The 22,853-nt window shown below is 38.5% G+C and overlaps 1 protein-coding gene across 1 annotated transcript; it reads left to right on the forward strand.

Annotated features, from left to right (window-relative positions):
* The first annotated feature begins 1,947 nt into the window (after positions 1–1,947).
* Positions 1,948–21,454, forward strand: LOC117307343 (transient receptor potential cation channel subfamily V member 6-like). Its single transcript, XM_033792066.1, has 16 exons — positions 1,948–2,099; positions 6,382–6,970; positions 8,644–8,788; positions 9,704–9,953; positions 10,537–10,886; positions 11,156–11,381; positions 12,076–12,191; positions 13,163–13,276; positions 14,157–14,267; positions 14,634–14,785; positions 15,313–15,422; positions 16,469–16,575; positions 17,349–17,510; positions 18,827–19,014; positions 20,035–20,260; positions 20,930–21,454. The coding sequence occupies exons 2-16, from the start codon at positions 6,819–6,821 to the stop codon at positions 21,230–21,232; spliced, it is 2,712 nt and encodes a 903-aa protein (XP_033647957.1). The 5' UTR covers positions 1,948–2,099; positions 6,382–6,818; the 3' UTR covers positions 21,233–21,454.
* The last annotated feature ends 1,399 nt before the right edge of the window (positions 21,455–22,853 follow it).

Genomic DNA, 22,853 nt, shown 5'->3' on the forward strand with positions numbered 1-22,853 from the left:
CCATGCCTTTAATATAATTATCGTCAGTTTGTATTTAAGGCAAATTTTTTATTATTAAAAAGGGTCTGTATACGGTTTTTTATGGTAACTTCAAATGTTTCAATCCTATATAAATATAGACAACCAAAATAACCCCAGGAGACTTTATTTAAAGGCAGTGGACACTATTGGTAATTACTCAAAGTAATTTTTAGCATAAAACCTTTCTTGGTGACGAGTAATGGGGAGAGGTTGATGGTATAAAGCATTGTGAGAAACGGCTCCCTCTAAAGTGCCATAGTTTTCGAGAAAGAAGTAATTTTCCACGAATTTGATTTCGAGACCTCAGATTTAGAACTTGAGGTCTCGGAATCAACTATCTAAACGCACACAACTTCGTGTAACATGGGTGTTTTTTTCTTTCATTGTTATCTCGCAAGTTCGATGACTGATTGAGCTCAAATCTTCACAGGTTTTTTATTTTATGCATATGTTGAGATACACCAACTGTGAAGGCTAGTCTTTGACAATTACCAATAGTGTCCAGTGTCTTTAAGTGGTCGCGTGTTTGAGATATAACAGCAGCCCCTTCGAAGTGATGTTTCTCAGAAATGCATTAAACTATCCAATATTGATGTTCTTATTACCACGTAAGTTTACATTAACGTTAGTTAACAGAGTCATTACTGCGAAAAAGGGCAAAAAAGCTTAGCGAAAAAGTTGAATCTCCAAAATTGGTTCACCGTCAGGCGACCTTTGGGGATTCAAATTTCCGTGGTGTCCATATGTAAATGCTGCAATCAGAGATATGGTTGATTCCCGCGGCTGTCGCCTCTCTTTTAAAAACACTTGCGATAGTTTTCGTATTTTAAGCTGACACTTTCATAGGTGACTTGTTTTGTTCCCACGTTTCTTGAAAAAAATGGCCTATAACCATTATTAACAATACATTCAATAACCAAACGATGAACCTACCTTTAAAGTAAAATAATGTTTGTATTCTCCCTCTATGCAACTCAATGTAATTTTTAAAACCGCTATTTTTTTTAAAGCAATCACCTTTGTGATGGGGAAATGGCGTTGCAATAAAAGATAATTTATTGCCAAAATATTAACAAGAAATTGTAGGGTTTTTTTTTTCTTTCGAAGTTACTCAAAGAAGGGGTTGGAATCGCTTGATAAAAATGTAATGTTGCCTTTAGTCTGTTGAAGAGGGAAATATAAGAAAATAATTGTATTGCGAGAAAAACTTTTTGCAAAGGGCTCGGGATTTTGGGTACATTTGTACGACACAAAACACCGTACTAATAAGGTCCACAAACTTACCCGGTTCAACGATAATGACATACAAATATTCCCTTACTGGGAAGAACAATTATCTTGTGAGCCGCCAAAAGTATTTTAGCACATGTACAACGGATCTACTCTCCGCGCCCTTTCATTGCTCTAGCTGTGCTTTTCACATTTTCCGTAAAAAGTTCGCGATCATTAAAAATAATGAAGCTGAAACTTCACAGGTAAATCTTCATTCACGGTGAGTAGGGATGTACGTCAAGGCCAAAATGAAACTTTAAAAAGTGATCTAGAAAAGGTGTAAGGATGTGGCCCGCGTTTTGCGCCTGTGATTGTTATAATTAATTAATTCAAGTAACCAATCAAAATACGGGTTTTTTTGTTCAATGTTGCACAACATCCCTGCTTCGATATTTTCTTTTAAAAAGGGGGTTGGGAAAGCAACTTCCTTTTATAATCACTTGCTCCTCGGGAAAATTCCTGCCATTTTGCATAGTGGCGATGAGAATGGAACCCCCAGCCACAACTCAGCTTGAAGCCAGCAGACGACGTTGTGACAACTCTTGCAACGAAAGTTTCTTTCGCGACATGTCGACAGTAGAGGGCGTAAACTAAAAGCAATTATATCTTGACGGCATTATTTTCTTGGCAACCGAGTGTGACATGTGAAGGCTGTCGTGCTTGCTCGAGATCCTTTTCACTATTACTTCTCAGCAAATTAAGTATTGAAAACCAAATGATTGGAATCGACCAAGCAGGATATGCCCATCAATCACCCATCAAAGTCAAACGGAATGTCATGACTGTGTCTGCTCATCAGTGAAATGGTAATCATGATCATATTATTGCTTCCTCAACACAAAAACAGTTGACGTGTTTGGTTGCTGGTAGTGGTAGCCCCACTTGTTTGGCCAAGGATAGCTGAATCCTTTGGAGTGGGGCTAGGTTGCTGGTTACCGTTTGGTTTACCAAGTGTATAAAGGCCATATTGTCGGCTTAGTTGGTTTTAACATATGGAGAAAGAAACTTAATTTATAATGATATTTCAATTTTCATTTGTATTCATACTTATACTAGTACTACTACAATAAGGATAACTCACTCTACAAGTGTAACTTTCACTGAGTGTAAGTGTAACTGTCATGACTGCACTGTGAAAACAACATTATTCGAGACTGTCACTCAGTGTCAGTGACAGTGACACTGACAGTGACAAAGTCACACTCACACAGGACAGTGTCACTGTCACTGATTCTTTAGTGTCCATATAGTCGATTAAAAAATTTAAACCCACCAGTGACCATCCTACCAAAGTAGAGTCCCAAATGGTTGGTTTGGTTGGATGATGGAGTTTTTTTTTTAACCATTAATTTAGGTTTCACTTGAATTGAAGGCTAATTGATAAAATTAATGTCGGTCACTTCGCACCCAACTCGCTTTGACCCAAGCCACTTCGTACCCAAGTTACTTGTTCGTACCCAAGTTACTTGTTCGTACCCAAGTTACTTGTTCGTACCCAAGTTACTTGTTCGTACCCAAGTCAGGTCATATGTGAATGAATTGGGTACGGTTGTTGATACGAACGAAACAATTTGAAACAAACCTTTGTTTTGGGGTTGTTTTTTTCAAACTAAAGTTGGGGATTCGTTTTTGGATAACTTTCCGTATGGCGCCACCACTTTTTCACTAATTTTTACAAAAAGGGATAGGCCCTATCTCATTGAGGTTATAAACTATATTAATTAATATCGAATTAAAAAGTGGTGGCGCCATACGGAAATGTTTCCTTCGTTTTTGTTATCAGCACTGGTTATAAAACATTCACACTTTAGGAGAGTTTTTAAAACGGCCAACGTAGTAATTTCTGGAGGAAAAGCTTGAGTTAAAGCCATTGGACAGTTTCGGTAAACACTAACAGTATTGTCCAAAGGCCCACACTTCGTGTATCACAACTTATATAATGTAAAATAACAAACCTGTGAAAATTTAGGCTCAATCGATCATCAGAGTCGGGAGAAAGTAACAGGAAAACCCACCCTTGTTTCCGCACGTTTCGCCGTGTAATGACATGTGTTAAAAATAAATCCGAAATTCTCGACATGTAACGAGAATTGATAATTGTTTTAATGTTTTCTCAAAAAGTAAAGCAAGTCTTTCACCATTACCTTCTGTAAACCCTGTAAGTTATTTGTAAATCTGTGATTTTTTTTTTTTTTTGTGTTCCGAAAGTGTATAATGGCTTTAAAGGCAGTGGACACTGGTAATTACTCAAAATAATTATTGGCATAAAACCTTACTTGGTATCAAGTATTAGGGAGCTGTTGATAGTAAAAAACATTGTGAGAAATGGCTCCCTCTGAAGTAAAGTAGTTTTCGAGAAAGAAGTAATTTTCCACGAATTTGATTTCAAGACCTCAGATTTAGAATTTGAGGTCTCGAAATCAAGCATCTGAAAGCACACAACTTTGTGTGACAAGGTTGTTTTTTCTTTCATTATCATCTCGCAACTTCGACGACCGATTGAGCTCAAATTTTCACAGGTTTTTTATTTTATGACATCTATCTATGTTGAGATACACCAAGTGAGAAGACTGGTCTTTGACAATTACCAATAGTGTCCACTGTCTTTAAACATGCCCTCAGGGCGTGCCATTCTCTGTCGGACAAGTCAAAACTGGAGCACATGACTCAATGAGAAAATCGCGTCAAACTCAAAGTGAAGAACATTAATTCAGCAATAATAATAATAACTGGACCCTTTTTTAACAAAAGTAGTGAGCTGAACATTCATTCTGATCTTCCTGCAAGTCGTTTTTTAATTACCGTGAAATATAATCAGTGTCGATGTCCACATGAAAGAAAATAATGAAGGCCGACCACTTCTGCCAGAGTCAGACCATGGTCAGACAGTTGGGGTAGGAAGTGACTTTGGTACGAAGTGACTTGGATACGAAGTGACCGACATCGAATAGAATTAGGACTATCTCTAAATTAGTTGGGGTGGTTCTGAAAAGAACCGTTGGTTAACTCGAGAATTAGGAAGACAATTCCTTGTGCTGTACATGTAAAGGTAGTTGCGATAGCGTAACCCTCCTCCCGACGGCCATCGTTGGGAGGAGGGTTACGTAATCGCAACATAAGTAAAGGAAGGGGGTTCATCATCCAACCCAGGTTGGACTCCTTCCTTGTATCATGGACGTCCTGTTTTTAAGATCAAGGTGTCCCTAAAGTCGTGGCAAATCAGTTGATATATGGCATCATTATTATTTTTTCCAATTCAAAGAAAAAGGCATACATAGTACCTCGAAAACAGGACAAGGGAGGATCTTGCAGTCAGATTGCAATAGTCGTTATCCTCCAGGTTACAAGACATCCAAAAATACTTCAGTCTCTGAAAAAATATGTGTCAAGATGGCCTGAAAGATGGCTTACTTTCTAGGAATTAAGTTTCACAAGAGTTTCAGGCAATATGTGCAAGTTTACACACACGCTCATCAAGGGAAAGATTTCCTTCAGCAATTCTGGACCATTGAGCCGCAAAAATTGTGATATTTTAGCAGATTGTTGTATAATGATATACGTACAAGGGAAATCATTCAGCCGCATTACCACACGATTGTACAGAATTGCACCGAAAGTGAAAATGGTGTGACAGTTAGAGCTCTGTATGTGAAGATTTGTTATCAACTTCACGGGCAGTGCACTTGGTGTATGATACATTATATTGGCATTGTTGGCAACCCTACACATTACAGGCTGTAGTGTCATTTTGAAGCCCTGAAAAAGACAAGGAATACTAATAATTTTACTACAATCGAGAATATACTGACTACTGACATTCTCTCAGCAATTTAGCAAGGTGACTAGCAAGTAGGTTCCAACGGCATCTCTGGCCGCAGCATTTGCGAATCGACATCAACTCTCAGAAATCTTTTGGTGTGAAAAATTATTCATGAACCCCCCCTGCTTTGAAAAAGAATCTCAAAATAGTTCCAGCTGCAGTGTTCCTCCCCAAAGTTTTTATGGTCATTGATTTTTGGAGGGTTTACAGTTTACCACTATGCGACAGTAGCTCTACCTGAGCTAATTGTGAAGTGTTCAAGTTGAGACAAAAAATAAAAAATTATGAGAAGTCAGCTTTGAACTTCATGTCTTGTCTTTAGTCAATGTTTCTAAAATTGGACTTTTACCTGTTTTCATCAATTTAATTTTAGTGCAGCATTGCACTTCATATTTTAGGATTTTATCTGTGAAATTCTGCAGAAGAAGAAATTCACTATGGAGAGTATGGACATGCTTTTGAAAACATGTACTTGTTGTACTCGATGTCAACACAAAATAATCAATTTGTCATTAAGACATTATTATAAGCTAATTAGCTTATAATCAATGGCAATGCAAGTCCAGCTGTATGCATTATATACCAAATGTTTAATAGCCAGCGTGTTGTGTGTTGCTTAGTAACAGCAGTGCATCAATAGGCACTTATTAGTAGTGTGTGACTATTAAGTGAAGGCCGGCTGCGTGTGAACTATACGTATGAGGATACGTGTGCTTGCGGCGTTCCAGAAATGCTGACCTCTAGATCAATGAAAAGTGGATATTTTTGTCATAATACAAACACTGATTGTAAACATACTACCATGTACTATGACTGCTCTATAATTTGACAAATTAACATGCTAGGGTTAGAATTAGCATTAGAGTTGTAGCCTTTGGGTTATGAAACAGGAAAATACACTATGGGATATAAGAACATGGAGATGTCAGAACATACAGTGTTGGTGTTTGGAACATTAAGGTGGGTAACGGAAGGACACCATTGGCGTCCTTCTGTTACCGACCTTATTAATATTCATATTTTATAAACCAAAAGTTTTTCAGCCAAAAAGAGGAGGCCATTTTGAAGGCAGTCATTAAAAAAAGAAACTGTGACATTTGCTTGATGAAACTAATTTTAACTGTTAATGATATCCATGATTTAAATGTTGTTTAATGAGTCAAAACGTCCTTCCGTTAACGTGGAATTGCCCACAAGGGTGTTATACTGAATAAATACTACATATTGTTGTTTATTTTTACATTTTGTTTCCCACTTTCTTGATATAGTGCTTCATCTTGAAGGATCTCCACACGACGAGAAAAGTCACGAAGCAGAAATGAAAATGACCAATAGAGTTTCGACACCCATGGTACTGAGAACTAATCAGAACCTGTAGCAGTCTTCACTGGAAAACCTCTGACTCAGCATTCTGAACAATGTTCCTCGATCCATAAATGCACAAACTCGAAGACAATTTGAAAAAGGAAGCAAAGATGTGATCTTTTGATAAAAAGTATTGTAGAAGTACAGGCTGAAACTATTTGTGAAATCTTTGTCACAGAATCCTGAATGAACAGTGTTCCTCGACCCATAAATGCACACACGTGAAGACAATTTTATATCCGAAACAATGATGTTTTTTTGATAAAACAGTTTGAAAGAAGTACAGGCTGAAACTGTTTGTGATGATGACCCGCTGATAGATCGAGGAAAGCGCATCAAGATGGGGTCGGCAGTGAGGAGGTACCTACAGTGCCAGTGTTTCTTCCATGGGCTGATGGAGTCCGGAGACAAGGAATGGAAGAAACAGAATGAGAACAAGAACGACATGTATGATCTAATTTACTTCAGTGGTCAGGGGAAACTGGTGGAGAGGTAAGACACGGAAGTGCCGTGGCCGAGTGGTTAGGAGCACGGGATTCAAACTCTGGTGTTTCTGATCAGCAGAGTGTGGGTTCGAATCCCTCAGCCTTGACACTTGCGTCCTTAAGCAAGACACTTAGCCATTTCTTTGTCCTTCAGATGGGACGTAAAGCCGTTGGTCCAATGTGTTGTGTTCCTGGCTGTGGCTGCTGAATGCTGACACCCGACCAAATCCTCAAAAAATTCCTACACAGGATGTAGTCTGATTTTGGAGGATTTGGGACTGTATTAATTTTGGTTGTGAAGCCGATGACTTGCATGAAAAGCAAACTTAATCACTATTAGTATTATAGCCAAGAACCCAGGAAGTTTCTGTTTAAGATGTTAGAGGGAAAACCCCAAAAATATATTCAAGGGAAACCCCACACCATCGGGTACAGACTGAAAACCCAATCCATATGGTGTCCTCGGCAGGATTTAAACTGGGGTACTAGAAGTGGAAGGCGAGGAAAGATACCGCTATGCCAACCCAAACACCCAAAGTAACTGTACGCTCAAATTACATTTGTACAAACATTTTGTTGTTGAGGTACAATTAGCCTGGTTGAGATACGGCGGACACTGTAGGAGTGGATTTACCCAAACCAAATATAGTGCCATCATAATGTGCCACCCATATCTTAAAATGGCTAATAGGCCTAAAGTAGAGAATCTGTCTCAGCTCTATCCCGATGGGAAGTGTACAGCCCTGCCCTGGGCTGCCTTGGCACTCAGAAGGCATATATTCAAACACACATCAAGCCCTACCCTCACAGGTACCCATTTTTACCATTTGGTGAAGAGTTCTAAGCAATTAAAGACACTGGACACCTTTGGTAATTGTCAAAGACCATTCTTCTCACTTGGTGTACCTCAAAATAACAAACCTGTTAAAACTAGAACTCAATTGGTCATCGAAGTTACAAGATAATAATGGAGAAAAAAAAAACACCCTTGTCACACGAAGTTGTGTTTGAACAGCTGACATGTCAGTCAATTGCCATGTTACCCAATGTTTTAACCAACAAAATGTGAGTGGTGTATTACTGGACCGCTCAGCCATAACGCACTTTTCAAAACAATGAAACAAAACCAAAGTACCACACAACCAAACCATTGAGATACAGTCAAGTTCCTTCCAATATGTTTCAACAAACCTTTTGAACTCTCTTCCCAACCATGTCAAAGACTGTACCACGCTAGAACAATTTAAATTTGAACTTAAAACCTATCTTTTTAATTACAGAACTGATCTAGTATAGAGACTTTATTTTATTATGGCTATTACAAGACCTGCTTATTATTATTGTTTTCGTCCTTTGGATGGGACGTTAAGCCGTTGGTCCCACGTGTTGTGTAACGCATGTAAAAGAACCCAGTGCACTTTTCGTAAAGAGAAGGGGTTCGCCCCGGTGTTCCTGGCTGTGGCTGCTGTATGCGCCGTAGCACCTTGTAAACCCTTATAAGGTGCTAAAGAATTGGGTCTTAAAATTCATCACTGCAATTACCTATCTTTCTGAGAGTTTGTATATATACTCAGCGCCTTGAGTACCTTGCTTGGTAGATACGAGCGCTATACAAGACTTCAATATTATTATTATTATTATTATTATTAATAATATTTTGTATTTGATGATTATTTCCAGCTACCGTAACAGGAAGAGTGACGCAGAGTTTCAAGAGCTGATTCGGAAGGAGGTCGGACCGTACTTATACAACAACGGCAATGGGAAGATGATTAATGAATGGGACTACATCCAATATCGGAAGGATACTGTTGATGATAAAAAGGTACGATAACACAAAAGTAATTCTTCATTATTAGATTGATCCATTAAGTTCTGGAGCACCCCTTCCTTAAAGCCATTGGACACTTTATGAACAGAACAAAAATTAAAGGTTCACAGATTTACAAATAACTTACAGGGAGGGTTTACAGAAGGTAATGGTGAAAGACTTCCCTTGAAATATTATTCCATGATAAATGCTTACTTTTTGTGAAAACATTAAAACAATTGTCAATTCTCGATATCGCGGAAACAAGGGTGGGTTTTCCCATAACTTTCTCCTGACTCCGATGGCCGATTGAGCTTAAATTTTCACAGGTTTGTTATTTTATATATAAGTTGTGATACACAGAGTGTGGGCCTTGGACATTACTGTTTACCGATGTTGTGCGATTGCTTGAAATGCACTGAGCAACCACGCCTGACTGTTTTGATTTTGGGTTAAACAAAGAAAAAATGACTAAGGTGGCACTCTAACCAACAACTTCCTGTATAACATGCTGGTGCTCAACCAACTGAGTTACCTGCTATCTGACCCTATGTTGTTGGAGGTCTCAAATTTTTTGTCAGTATCCTTTTTTTTTTTTAGGGGGGGGGGAGTCAAATGCCAAACAACCATTTATAGCCAGGGATCACATCCAAATTATGATACAACCTCAGAGGCAGTTCAACTGTTGCGAATTATTCATTGCGAACTTGTGTTGTCAAAATTTGTTTTCGCATTCGCAGAAAGTATGAACCGGGCTTGAGGGATGTTAGACATACAATGTATGTTTTCCCCATTTACATAAGGACTTCTTCTATTTGGAAAATGAGTACATCACATTTCTGCCTCTGACCGACCTTAAAGCCCCTCTTTCAAAATATTTCTTGACGAATTTGAAGAAAACATGTCTTGTTCCTCTTCTCCACTCCTCAGAAGAGCATCCTGGACTCCATGAGTAACCAGGAACTGATGCAGGAATTCCACGAGTACCAGCAGCAGGCCATCAATCGCTTCAGCGAGCACAAGGCCGGCTGGGACCTGTCCAAGCGCGGCGAGGTCGGCGAGACCATACTGCATCTCTGCTACCTCAACAACACCAAGATGCATCGAGACATCGCCCGCTTCCTCCTGGAGGCTTACCCAGAGCTGGCCAACGACATCTACGAGGGCTCAGATTATTACGGTGAGTGCTCTCCATGTGCCTCGGCAAGTCTGTGACCAATATTTAAACACTTAAAGGCACTGAACACGCTTGGTTATTCAAAGACCAGTATTCACACTTGGTGTATCCCAACATATGCATAAAATAACATATCTGTGAAATTTTGAACCCATTTGGTCTTGGAAGTTGCAAGAGATTAACAAAAGAAAAAATATCCTTGTTGCACATTTTGGTGTGCTTTCAGATGCTTGATAAAAGGCTTCAGGCCTGAAGTCTTTTGATATTTAATTACGTCAGCAGTTTGAATGAATGAAACCTCTTTCTCAAAACTATGTTCCTTCAGAAGGAGCTGTTTCTCACAACTCTCCATTGCTCGTTATCAAGTAAGTTTTTATGCGTATAGTAACTTTTAGTAGGGACAAAAACTGATTCTGGTTCTTGCTAACAGTCATTTTTAGTAAGGACAAAAACTGGTTCTTGGTTTTTCTGTTGAAATTTTTACTGATTTTTTTATATTTTATTTGTCTGGGCGTTTTGTGATGATTATACAGAAATTAGTGGTTTTTAAAGGGTTAAATGACATCAATTTTTTTATACCTTACAGGGGAGAATGCACTCCACATGGCGATCGTGAACCAAGACATCGAATCGGTCCGATTCCTCACCGGCCAGTACCACGCCCAGCTGGACCAGCGGGCCACGGGACGGTTCTTCCGGCCGAACGACCTCAAGGATCCCAAGCAGATCAAGCTCAAACCATCCAACTACGAAGGGGAGGTTTACTACGGGGAGTACCCGCTGGCGTTTGCGGCCAGCGTCGGAAACACTCAGATCTACGATTACCTGATCGAGGAGAGTCTGAAGAACAGGTCTGGGCAGGGGCACGTCAATCCTAACGCCAAGGACTCGTTCGGAAACACCGTGGTACACATGGTCATCATCCACAATCAGAAGGTACATGCAGGGTTTGTTTTTAAAATTTTAAAGGGTCTGAGGGGTACAAAGCGTTCCTTAAAATACTACTTGCTTAGGTACTTTAATTTTTATGAGAAATGGGTAAAACAATGTAATGAAAGTTATTTTAGCATGTACAACGTATTTACTAGTATTATTGACACTGGTCTTTGGTACAACGTATTTACTAGTATTATTGACACTGGTCTTTGGTAGTCAGTAATTGGTGAAATTTGATCTCAATTTTTCATCCTTCTTCTTCACCACAGCTGATGTTCAAACACATCATCCGTCAAAACAAGATGCCGGCCAACTACCACATCCCAAACAAGGCAGGGCTGACCCCTCTGGAGCTGTCTTACCGACTGGGTCGCAGTGAGCTATTCACCAGTCTACTTGACCTGGCCAGTGAGACCCAATGGGCACATGGGAACCTGGCCTACGTCGCTTACCCATTGGGCATGCTGGATACTATTGGGGTAGATGGACACCAGAGTGAGTAATATGCCTGTGATTTATTTTTCACAGAACTCAGAAAGTACAGAGTATACAGTGCTTTATGTACATTGGTGTAAGGGTGTAAGGGTAAAAGCAAATAATATTTGCATCCCTGATACAAATTTACATCTGTTAAATCGTTGCGGTACCCACTGGTAAAAATATAGGATTCAAATTGCCTCTCACTTCCAGGCTAGCTCGGTGGTCTCTAGTATTAAGACATCTGGGCCCTATTTCATGGCTCTGGTGAACATAAGCAAATAATCAACACTTATGAAAGCAGGGAATTCTAGCAATTTTCACAGAATAGCTGGGAAATCTTTGCGTGCTTACTCGACTAGGCATTCTTCTCTTGCACAGCTATTGCTGAAATTTTGGGCCTAAGCGGAGAACTGTGATTGTAAGCGCAAACCTTGTCGTTAAGCAGAGCAATGAAATTGGTCTCTGCTCTAGCAATGCAAAGGTCATAGGTACAAGTCCCACTCAAGTGATTTGCCTACGTTTAAGTTTTCACAGAACTCGGGGACGTACTGAGTACATGTATACAATGCTAAATACACATCGGTGTACATAAGGGTTAAAAATAAAAATTACATTCTTCTTCATCCTCAATGCAAAACTGACATCTTCTTTCTCCTTGGCTGTTGCAACGTTTAAAATGGTTGTTATTCCTTTTCGTTTTGTCTTTCAGATGAACATTCAGCCCTGCGAGCAATAATCAAAAAGGATGATCCCTGTCATCTTAAGATGCTGGAGGGGCAAGTCATCAACCACCTGCTACAAGAGAAATGGAAGAGATATGCACGGGTAAAGCCTCTTTTATGTTGTATAGTTGCATGACCCGGGGTCGATTTCACAAAGCCAATAAAATCCATTGTAAGACAAATTGTCAGTATCACCATAGTGATTTGCATTGTGGCATCACACTGTACTAAGCAACTATGATTGATTTGCAGTTACGATCATTCTTAGCTTTTTGTGAGGCGCACTTTCTCTGTATATTATTAGAAATTACCCGAGTTCGATGTTCTAAATATGCTGGTAATAAGTAAATTGATATACCTTCCTATGCAATGTGCTATATAGGTAACAGTATTGAATTAATATTTCTGTCAATGACCACCATTGTTGTTTTTGTTTTCCACTGCTAGTATGCTTTTTTTAACTGCCAATTTTGTTGTATTAATGTTGGAAGACGACAATGATCGCCTCCAAAGAAGTGGAATCTATTACCATGGTATCACAAAACACTGTGGCATATGGCACCTTTGGCTTGCCCGCATGTTAGTCAATGGGAGACTTCTGGGACTCTAGCATTCCAAAATTTCCCATGTCTTCGTTCATATATATAAACTTTTTTAAAGGAACTTGTTTAAAGGTAGTGGACACTATTGGTAATTGTCAAAGACTAGCCTTCACAGTTGGTGTATCTCGACATATGCATAAACTAACAAACCTGTGAAAATTTGAGCTCAATCGGTCATCGAACTTGAGAGATAATAATGAAAGAAAAAAACACCCTTGGCACACAGCGTTTAGATGGTTAATTTCGAGACCTCAAGTTCTAAAGTTGAGGTCTCGAAATCAAATTTGTGGAAAATTACTTCTTTCTCGAAAACTACGTTACTTCAGAGAGAGCCGTTTCTCACAATGTTTTATACCATCAATCTCTCCCCATTACTCATCACCAAAAATGGTTTTATGCTAATAATTATTTTGAGTAATTACCAATAGTGTCCACTGCCTTCAAAGGAATTTTTTTTACGTTATGATTTCAGGGGCGATTTATCTTCAAGTTTATCTGGGCGTGTTTACATTTGACCCTCCTGAGTACTGCCGTCAACCTGAGACCAGAGACAGATTTACTATCAGGCGATGATGTTTATACTAAAGTGAGTCTATATGATACTAATGTTTTATTACCTCAAACTCCAACTAGCCCAAAACTCTGTTTACAAAGAGAGGATGGCTGCAACTTAAAGGAACATTACAGAATTGGTTTTTGCAAACAACACAGTTGCTGGCAGTGTAAGCACTTTATGTATCAACCAAATATACATAAACTGACAAACCTGAAGAAGTTTGAGATCGACCGGCCATCTGGGTCACGAGAGAATAGTGAAAAGCCGGTTACAAATTTTGCATTGCATCGATGCCAAAACAAAAATGAATAAAATGCTCACTGAGCGATAAACTCCAATTAGACTACGTATTTCTCATCAAATATGACATTTCAGACAGAAATATTTCAAGGGATGTTTTCTGCTATCATCATCAGTGTAAGTTTTATGTCAATCTGTGATCTTCATGATTTTTGTTCTTCCCAATTCTGTAACGTTTCTTTAAGCATAGGCTTTTTTTATTCATCCAAAAATATATAGCAATACACAATGATATCATGATTAATTTGTCATGTCAACAAACATCAACACTTCAGCACCAACAATTAATTACTGGAATGCTCTCTCACGAAGTGTGGCAGAGCAAGCCCCTTAAATGAGAAACGAGGTATACACTAGGGTGGGGAGAGAAAATTCTGCAACCAGCCTCATCGGTATTGGGATTAAAGAAAATCAACATGATTATTCATTTACAGACTTTTTGACAATATTTGGGGTGTTTTAACATGGTTTTCTTCCGAAGGACTTTTGCCTATTTCAAATAAAGTAATTTATTGCTGAAACTTACATTTTTATTTGGTAAGAAAGGGAGGGATCATGACATTTTGATTCACTGAGATTTCATGTAGTATCTTTTCGATGATCTTTCCAGATGCGTTACATTACAGAAGTGTGTGTGATTATTGGCTGCGTAGCTAAGAGTTGTGTAGAGTTCATCGAAATCCGATCCAGAGGGTCCCTTTTGGATTATATCAAAAGCTTGGTGAGTTTACCTTTCGTGTATTGTAAACTGTTTGATATATTTATTCCTTTATAAATATAGAAATATACAATAGAACTAATTTGTGAAAATTTCATTTCAAAAGGTTTTTAGATATCACCAAAAATCTGGAGCAGTTATGTCATTGTAGGAAGATTAATCCGTAATTGTAATAAACAATCTGAGAGATTTTTCTGTATGGCTTCTCAGATTCAAATTTTAGGGTGAAAACAGGTATATCCATAACTGTATATTTTTTCAAAGTGGATTGATTCTCTAAATGTTTTATACTATCGAAACTTGCTGTTAGGCTTCTAACCCAAGTAAAATGTTTTATTATCTGATATTATTGTTTTCTCATACCAACAGTGGGTTTTACCATTCAAAGGGCTGTTCATGGTTGCCATCTTAATGTTGTATATCTGCATCCCGTTGAGGTTCCTCGGACTCCGTCAGATGGAAGACATCATGCTGATCATCATCATGCCATTCTCATTCTCCTATATGCTGTTCTTCTACAGGTAGGTCAACAAAGTCCCACGGGTTCACACACGCAAGTGTGTGTACGCCTGCAATAAGCCTTTTTGAGGTATGGCGGACGTTATACACCCGCGCCACACGCCGCGACTGATGCCATGCTCACCATGTTTGTGGTCATTAGGTTTACGTGCAAACGCCGCGTCACCTAAAATGCGCACTTCACTGAATAACATACGTTCTATTTCTATGGTCAATACGCACAAATTTACCACAACTTTACAGTGTTGTAGCATTGTGTACGCCATATCTTAAAAAGGCTTATTGTGAACCTCCTATTGTTCCTCTTTTGTTTATAGACATGTATGGTAATGTGTTCCAGACTTTAATTACTGTTTTAGGTATGAATGAATAGACCCCCGGAAGTGATACAAATATGTTTGAGAGTGCCTCACGTGGTCAAAAATACGGTGCATTCCCTTGCTTGTTAACATTTTGAAGAGTTAAATGTAACAGTATTTTTGCACTATCATGACAATATAAATATTTTCTGCCCTCTATTGTCTCACAGAGGCCATGAGAAGCTGGGGCCGTTGATCGTCATGATTGGGAAGATGATGAAAGGTGACATCAGCCGATTTGCAATCATCTACATCATCTTCATCATCATCTTTGGAGAAGGTAAAGTATGGACATTTATTATCATCCTCCAGTCATCTTGATTCGTTTACATTCAAATCCATTCAAATCAATGTTAATCCACAGGCAGATCATTCAGGTTGGATTCGAACCCATGACCTTGCCTAGAGTAGATGTCTTACCACTATACCACCAAGCTAGCCTGGTGGCTAGAGACAGTTCAAATTGTATGTGTTTTAGCAGCAGGTTCGGCAAAAATTTAATACAAAGATGTTATTTTTGCATCCGGGATGATGAATACACTCCTGTGGATTATTTTTTTCATGTATGGAAGAAACCAACTTATTCTTGATCCCCGATGCAAAGTTAATATCTACAAATGTATTACATGTATGCAGGTTTAAGTTGTGTATGACATTGCAGTGAAGATGCATTGGTCATACACTTTTCTTAAGTCACATTGGGAGGTTGCCTTTCATGATGGTGTACATGTATCTTCTGAAGACTTGCCATCCATCTTTGATTCTTGTTCATGGTTACTCGCATCTTAAAGCCATTGGACACTTTTGGTAAACAGTATTCGTGTATTACAACTTAAATCGGGAGTCGGGAGAAAATAACGGGAAAACCCACCCTTGTTTCCGCACGTTTCGCCGTGTCATGACATGTGTTTTAAAATAAATCCGTAATTCTCGATGTCGAGATGTGATAATTGTTTTAATGTTGTCTCAAAAAGTAAAGCGTTTCATAGAATAATATTTCAAGACGAGTCTTTCACCATTACCTTCTGTAAACTCTGTAAGTTATTTGTAAATCTGTGAACTTTTATTTTTTTTCTGTTCCGAAAGTGTATAATGGCTTTAATATCTACAAATGTATTATATGCAGGTTGTGTATGACATTGCACTGAAGATGCACTGGTTATACACTTTTCTTTCAGTCGCATTGGGAGGTTGCCTTTAATGTTGGTGTATCTTCTAAAGGTTTGCCATCCATCTTAGACTCTTGTTCATGGTTACTCACATCTTAATTTAAATATTTTAATATCACATTTAAATATTCTGATTTAAATTTTCTTTCCTTGGCAGCTTTTTACTATCTATTTAAAGAAGCACCTTCTGAGAGTTCAAGTGATTTTGACACTTGGTACGGGTCCTTCATGATGGCTTTCCTTATGGCATTCGGTGACTTCCCCGTAAGTTATTAACAGTTTGATGTAGCATTATTGTCAAGAAATTTGGGGAAGGGGAAGGAGATATTCTGAGAATGGTTTCTTTAAGATTTTAGTAACAAATATACAGCGTTTGCAAATATCTGGGCCCAATCTCATAAAGCTGTTCGGCAGAAAATACTGCTTTACAAACTTCTTTGCTATGCAAAAAATGGAGTGGGCACCAGATATAATAAAAATAATAATATCAAAGTCTTATATAGCGCACATATCTACCAAACAAGGTACTCAAGGCGCCGAGTATAATACAAACTCACACAGAAAGATAGGTTATTGCAGTGATGAATTCTGAGATCCAATTATGTAGCACCTTGTAAGGGTTTACAAGGTGCTACGGCACATCCAGCAGCCACAGCCAGTAACACCGGGGCGAACTCCTTCTCTGTTCAATAAGTGCACTGGGCTCTGTTACATGCGTTACACAACACATGGGACCAACGGCTTTACGTCCCATCCGAAGGACAAAGCAATGGCTAAGTGTCGTGCGTAGTTTTTAATTTGAGCATGGCCTCACTCTGGAATTATGTCACACTTGCCAACAGGATTGAGGAAAGCATGCACAAAAAGTCTCTCTCGTAAAAAGAAAAACAAAACTATCACCATTTGGTGTTTTTCAAATTTGTCCAACACAGTAATAATAATAATAATGTGTATTATTATTATTATTATTATTATTATTATTATTATTATTATTATTATTATTATTATTATTATTATTATTATTATTATTAACACAGTCTGAAGTTTTTGGTGAATCTCGCATCGGATGGCTGTCCAGAACCCTTTTCTTTATCTTCATGTTGCTGTTGCCGTGGTTACTCGTCAACATGCTGATCGCCATGATGGCCAAGACGTACCAGCAGGTGGAGGTGAGATCCAAGATGGAGTGGAAGAGACAGGTAAGATTCCCAGAGGTTGGAGTTTTAAAAACACTTTCCATCTTTTAGTGTACTCGTAAACCTACCTGTTGGTGGGTTATTTTGCATTGTAACTCATTCTGCATTATGTCTTTTAGCATCTTTCTATTGTTTTCTAATGTTTTTAATGTCTTTATTATAGACTTATTGTAAATAATTTTAGATTTTTTTATATAGGCCATGGATAGTGGAATTGAAGGCCTTCGGGCAACAGTTTTTTGGTAAACTTTTTTTGCTTCCAGGCATATTTCCCTGGCTTTTGTTTTGTTTATGTTTATGTTTATGTTTGTATTTTCGATATGTTTTTATGCCGAATAAATAATAAAAATAATAATAATAATAATCACAAATTTCGTGCACAAAAGTTACTGGCCTGACATTTTTACCCTAGCAGAGTCTTTCTCTGACACAATCAAATTGTTGTGGTGATGATCATGTCGGATGAACTGGGTCAGTACCTGGCCCAGTTATAAGCATGTTATGCAGGGTTCAGGATAATAGACTGTACTGCAGGCCAGAGGCCAGTGTTTTTAACCATCTGGCCAGTAAAAACTCATGACACACCCGGCGTTCTTGTGTATTGGTTAAAATGTTGACTCTCAATCTTAATTTTGGTTTTTACCCATACACCGATGTGTGTTAGCACTGTATACTCAGTACTTTTCCCGAGTCCTGTGAAAAAATATCACAGGCATGTTACTCGGGTGGGATTCGAACCCACGACCCTTGCAATTGTAGAGCAGTGTCTTACTGAGGTTGCCCGGTAGCTAGAGGCAGTTTGAATCCTATGTTTTGGCAGCGGGTACTGCAACTATATAAGAGATGTTAAATTCAATCTGATATATGTATCTTTTAAAATCCGTTGAGCTTTTAAGAGTACCTGCCCATAATATAAATGAGATACTATAAATCTTCTCTAAGTGCTTGTTCAAATTAAAATAGTAAGAATGTTAAACTGTGTATGTAGTTCTGTTTCGTATTCATTCTTGTTTTGTCTTGTTAAAAGATTCTGGGTTCCATTACACAAAGAGTTAGGAATAGACCTAATATCAGACTGTTCCCATGAGATATTAATTTTTTTTAATTAAAGTTAGTCCTAAGTTAGGACGAGTAACTCCGTTAAACTTTTTGAGCTACAAGCCCAGTTATCCTGTGGATTCCCTTCTCCCCCACCCCAAGTTTGAGCACAGTAATAGTTATTTGGGCCTTCAGTCCTCGGTTATCTGCAATTAAACAACATATTCAAAAGTATTTTAGAGGATTAAACTTTCTTGGTTTGTTTCTTCTTTACCCTCCAGTGGGCAATGTTACTCCTGAACATCGAGAGATCCATCTCCAAAAGCAAACTGGCCAAGTATAAGAACGCCTACTCCACTGAGATGCGCATCCCATACAACGACGCCCTCAAGAAAGGCTTGCTACAGGAGGAGAATATGAGCAAGTCAGGAGGGACAGTGGTGATGTACCCTGATGACGCATCACAAGGGTGAGTCCTGTGCCCAATGTCTCAGAGCTGCTGAAGCAGAAAACAATCATCTGCTACTTAAATTTGCATCCGGGATAAAGAATATTAATTTTGGTTTTACCCATACACCAATGTGCGTTAGCACTGTATACTCAGTACTTTCCCGAGTTCTGTGGAAAAAAAAACAGCCATGTTGCTTTGGTGGGATCCAAACCCACAACCTTTGCAATTCTAGAGCAGTGTCATACCAGCTAGACCACCAAGACTGCCCGGTAGCTTGTGGATAGTTTTGGTTCATTGCCCTACAGTTCAGTAGCGGAGTGACAACGATCGCCATAACTTGGCTCTCTACGTGTGCCGTGTACTGTGTACTACGACCCTGTATTGTACATGTGTGGGGCTCCCGTATGTTGCGCGCATAGTGGAACCAAGCTAGCTATGACGTCACGTGGCAACATCACTAGGTCGGGTGACGCCCTCACTACATGGATGACGCCTCTGTATGTCAGCCGTAATAATCTTGCGACGCAATTTTTTATTAATGAAATGGTCAACTGATAAAAGGGTTTCCTTTTAACCCCTGTAACCCATGTGTTGGCATAGTGTATATTTAGATAGATGAGTTCACTGGCTTCACAAAAGTATCTCTTGGTGGCGCTTTTGTGATGTGCTTGGGGCAACCATCGTGGATTCAAAAGGGGAGACTTTTGTCTATTGGGAGTTTATTTCCAAACATCTTTTGGTAATAAGAACAAAAACATGGCTCAGAAATCGTCTGTTTTTTATATCTTTGTTAATCATTTGACTAGAAGGTAAGACCATAGCAAGTTTAATCAAGATTCAGGCACTCTAAACATACAGAAATAAAAAAAACTATATTTTCAATAACTTCAAATATTTATTTGTTATGATTGTGTTGAGACTTTACTTGACATTCCTCATTTCGTCGGAGCGGGTCACATATGTTGACTCAAGTGAACTAACCTATAGAAAGGTTACCAGGCTTATTTTGCTAAATTATTGGGTTTTTTTTTAATACAGCGAGGAACCTTCCATGCCTAAGAAGGGTCGTCGCATCATGTACAAGTCTTGGAAGAAGGATGACATGAACGTGCCCCTCGTGCAGATGCGAAAACCAGAGAGAGCAACTGAGGAGTCCATGAGCGCAGGGACGAAGAAAGAGTACATCTGCCGAGCTTTGCTCATTCAGACGGTCCTCCCTAAAAGCCGAGCGAGGGCGTATAGAGATGCTGTCATCAAATGGAAGGTAGGTTATTCAACTATGCAACATTGCATCTGATGAAATAGTTTTTGCTATGAAATCTCATGTTTTTTATGTAATAAGTTAGACGTTAAGTGCTACCATCACCTTCAATGTTTTATGTATCTGGCAGAATAAACACAGCTTTTTTTTAAGTATTATTTAACTTTTGTGCAATTCAGTGTGAATTTAAACAAAACTTTAAAGACATTGGACACTATTGGTAATTGTCAAAGACCAGTCTTCTCACTTGGTGTATCTCAAAATATGCATAAAATAATAAACCTGTGAAAACTTGAGCTCAAGCGGTCATCAAAGTTGCGAGATAATAATGAAAGAAAAAACGCCCTTGTCACACAAAGTTGAGTGCTTTCAGATGCTTGATTTCGAGACCTCAAATTCTTAATCTGAGGGTCTCAAAATCAAATTCGTGGAAAATTACTTCTTTCTCAAAAACTACATTACTTCAGAGGGAGCCGTTTCTCACAATGTTTTATACTATCAACAGCTCCCTATTACTCGTTACCAATAAAGGTTTTATGATAATAATTATTTTAAGTAATTACCAAGAGTGTCCACTGCCTTTAAATACTGTAATAATAATAGAATCCTCTTTGATTTTGAAAAACCATTTGTTAGCTTCGAGAAAATAATCACAACTCATTCATTTTCCAGGGTGCCCTTAGGAAGGTCATCCGTGCAAACACCAATGCCAAAGCTCTCCTGCTGACCTCCAGAGCCAAGGTGGAACGTCGCCCTCGTGGGGTCCGTAGCGGATCACGCCCATCCGTCGTCCCCTCTAATCCCTTTCAGCAACCATTTAACCCAATCCCTGAGGAATCAGCGGCATCAGCGACGACATCACAGGAGTCGGAGAAGTCACATGATCAGGAGAGTCAGGTTGTCAGCGGTAGCCCAAGAAGACTCCCTCCATTGACTCGGACGAAAAGCCGATCCATCCTCCCCCCGGTAGTTTAATATTTGTTAACCACAGGTCATTTTTCTACAACTTGGCCCAACTTCATAGAGCTGCTTAAGCAGAAAAAGTAGATATGGGCAACAGTATTTTGTCTACCAGCCAAACTATCAAGTCACGTGTGCAATGTGTGATCATTCTGAGACTGTAGGCCGAGTCACACTGCAGCGATAACAAAACGATAACGATCACAACGCAAAGAGAACGCATTCTATTGTTTGAATTGCTCCACGCAGAATACGCCCACGCTTATTCAACCAAGGCGAGGACGTGCATTTTTAACGTTCTGGTTTTCGTTCTCGTCATCGGGACCTGTGTGACCGGGCCTTAAGTCAGGCTTTCCCCCTATTATTTGTTCTATGATGGAACATGTGCAATGTTTCTTTCAACAGTCGTATATTTGGGAAATTTTTCATATTAAAACGATGTCATAAAAAGCAATATCTACAACACTGATCTTTATTTTATTTTTTTTTATATTTGTATATTAGTATTGGCTGAATCTGTAAAAAGCTTTACAATGTATTATTATTCATATCAGTACAGTATGTTTAAAAATTATTACTTTTTTTAAAGCAGGACTTGAGAAAGCACAGAGTGAACAGTGCTTATCACACATTATAGGGTCAAAATTCATAATAAATGTTCTTTATCCTTGATGCAATTTTTCATCTATGGAATACCTTTTTGCAAACATGTTTAAACACTGACCCATTTTTATCGGTGTATGCAAATTTAATTTAAGTGTTTAGAACAGTAATAACATATACAGCCTCTTACAATGTTAACGAAGATTATGTATGAAAATGAAATATTTTTAAGTGAGTTTTTTATTCAGCAAATATGCAATGTGTGTGAAGTGAACACTAAGAGTTGTTTGAAATATGTATTCATTTTTTTGTAATAATCTTTATAACAATATAAAGCATTGTTGAGCATCTTAAAAGATGATACAATGTGTAGATCTTTGCGTAAAAGCTCTGTTCAAATAATTATTAAACTGCTGAAGAAAAGAAATGTTGTGTTGTTTTGAGGCACATATGCACCAATTAGGTTATGTTGATGTACTTAGACTTAATACATACTTTAAAATGATCTTTTTGTATGTAGACATTAATTTTTAAAGACACTGGACACTAATGGTAGTTGTCAAAGACCAGTCTTCTCACTTGGTGTATCTCAACATATGCATAAAGTATAAACCTGTGAAAATTGGAGCTCAATCGGTCGTCGAAGTTGCGAGATAATAATGAAAGAAAAAACACCATTGTCACACGAAGTTAGGTGCTTTCAGATGCTTGATTTCGATACCTCAAATTTAAAATCTGAGGTCTCGAAATAAAATTCGTGGAAAATTACTTCTTTCTCGAAAAGTACTCCACTTCAGAGGGAGCCATTTTGCACAATGTTTTATACTACCAACCTCTCCCCATTACTCGTTACCAAGTAGGCCCTAAGGTTTTATGCTAATCATTATTTTGAGTAATTATAGTGTCAACTGCCTTTAATACCAAGAAGTTGCTATTACATGCACCAGTAAAGTTGTGGGTGCAACCATATGTGATTCTCTTTTGGGAGAAGCATCAGCTCTGAAAAGAGCCGGGCCCAATTTCATGGCTCTGC

The sequence above is a fragment of the Asterias rubens genome, chromosome 2, assembly GCF_902459465.1.
Source record: "Asterias rubens chromosome 2, eAstRub1.3, whole genome shotgun sequence".
In the NCBI taxonomy this organism is placed as follows: domain Eukaryota; kingdom Metazoa; phylum Echinodermata; class Asteroidea; order Forcipulatida; family Asteriidae; genus Asterias; species Asterias rubens.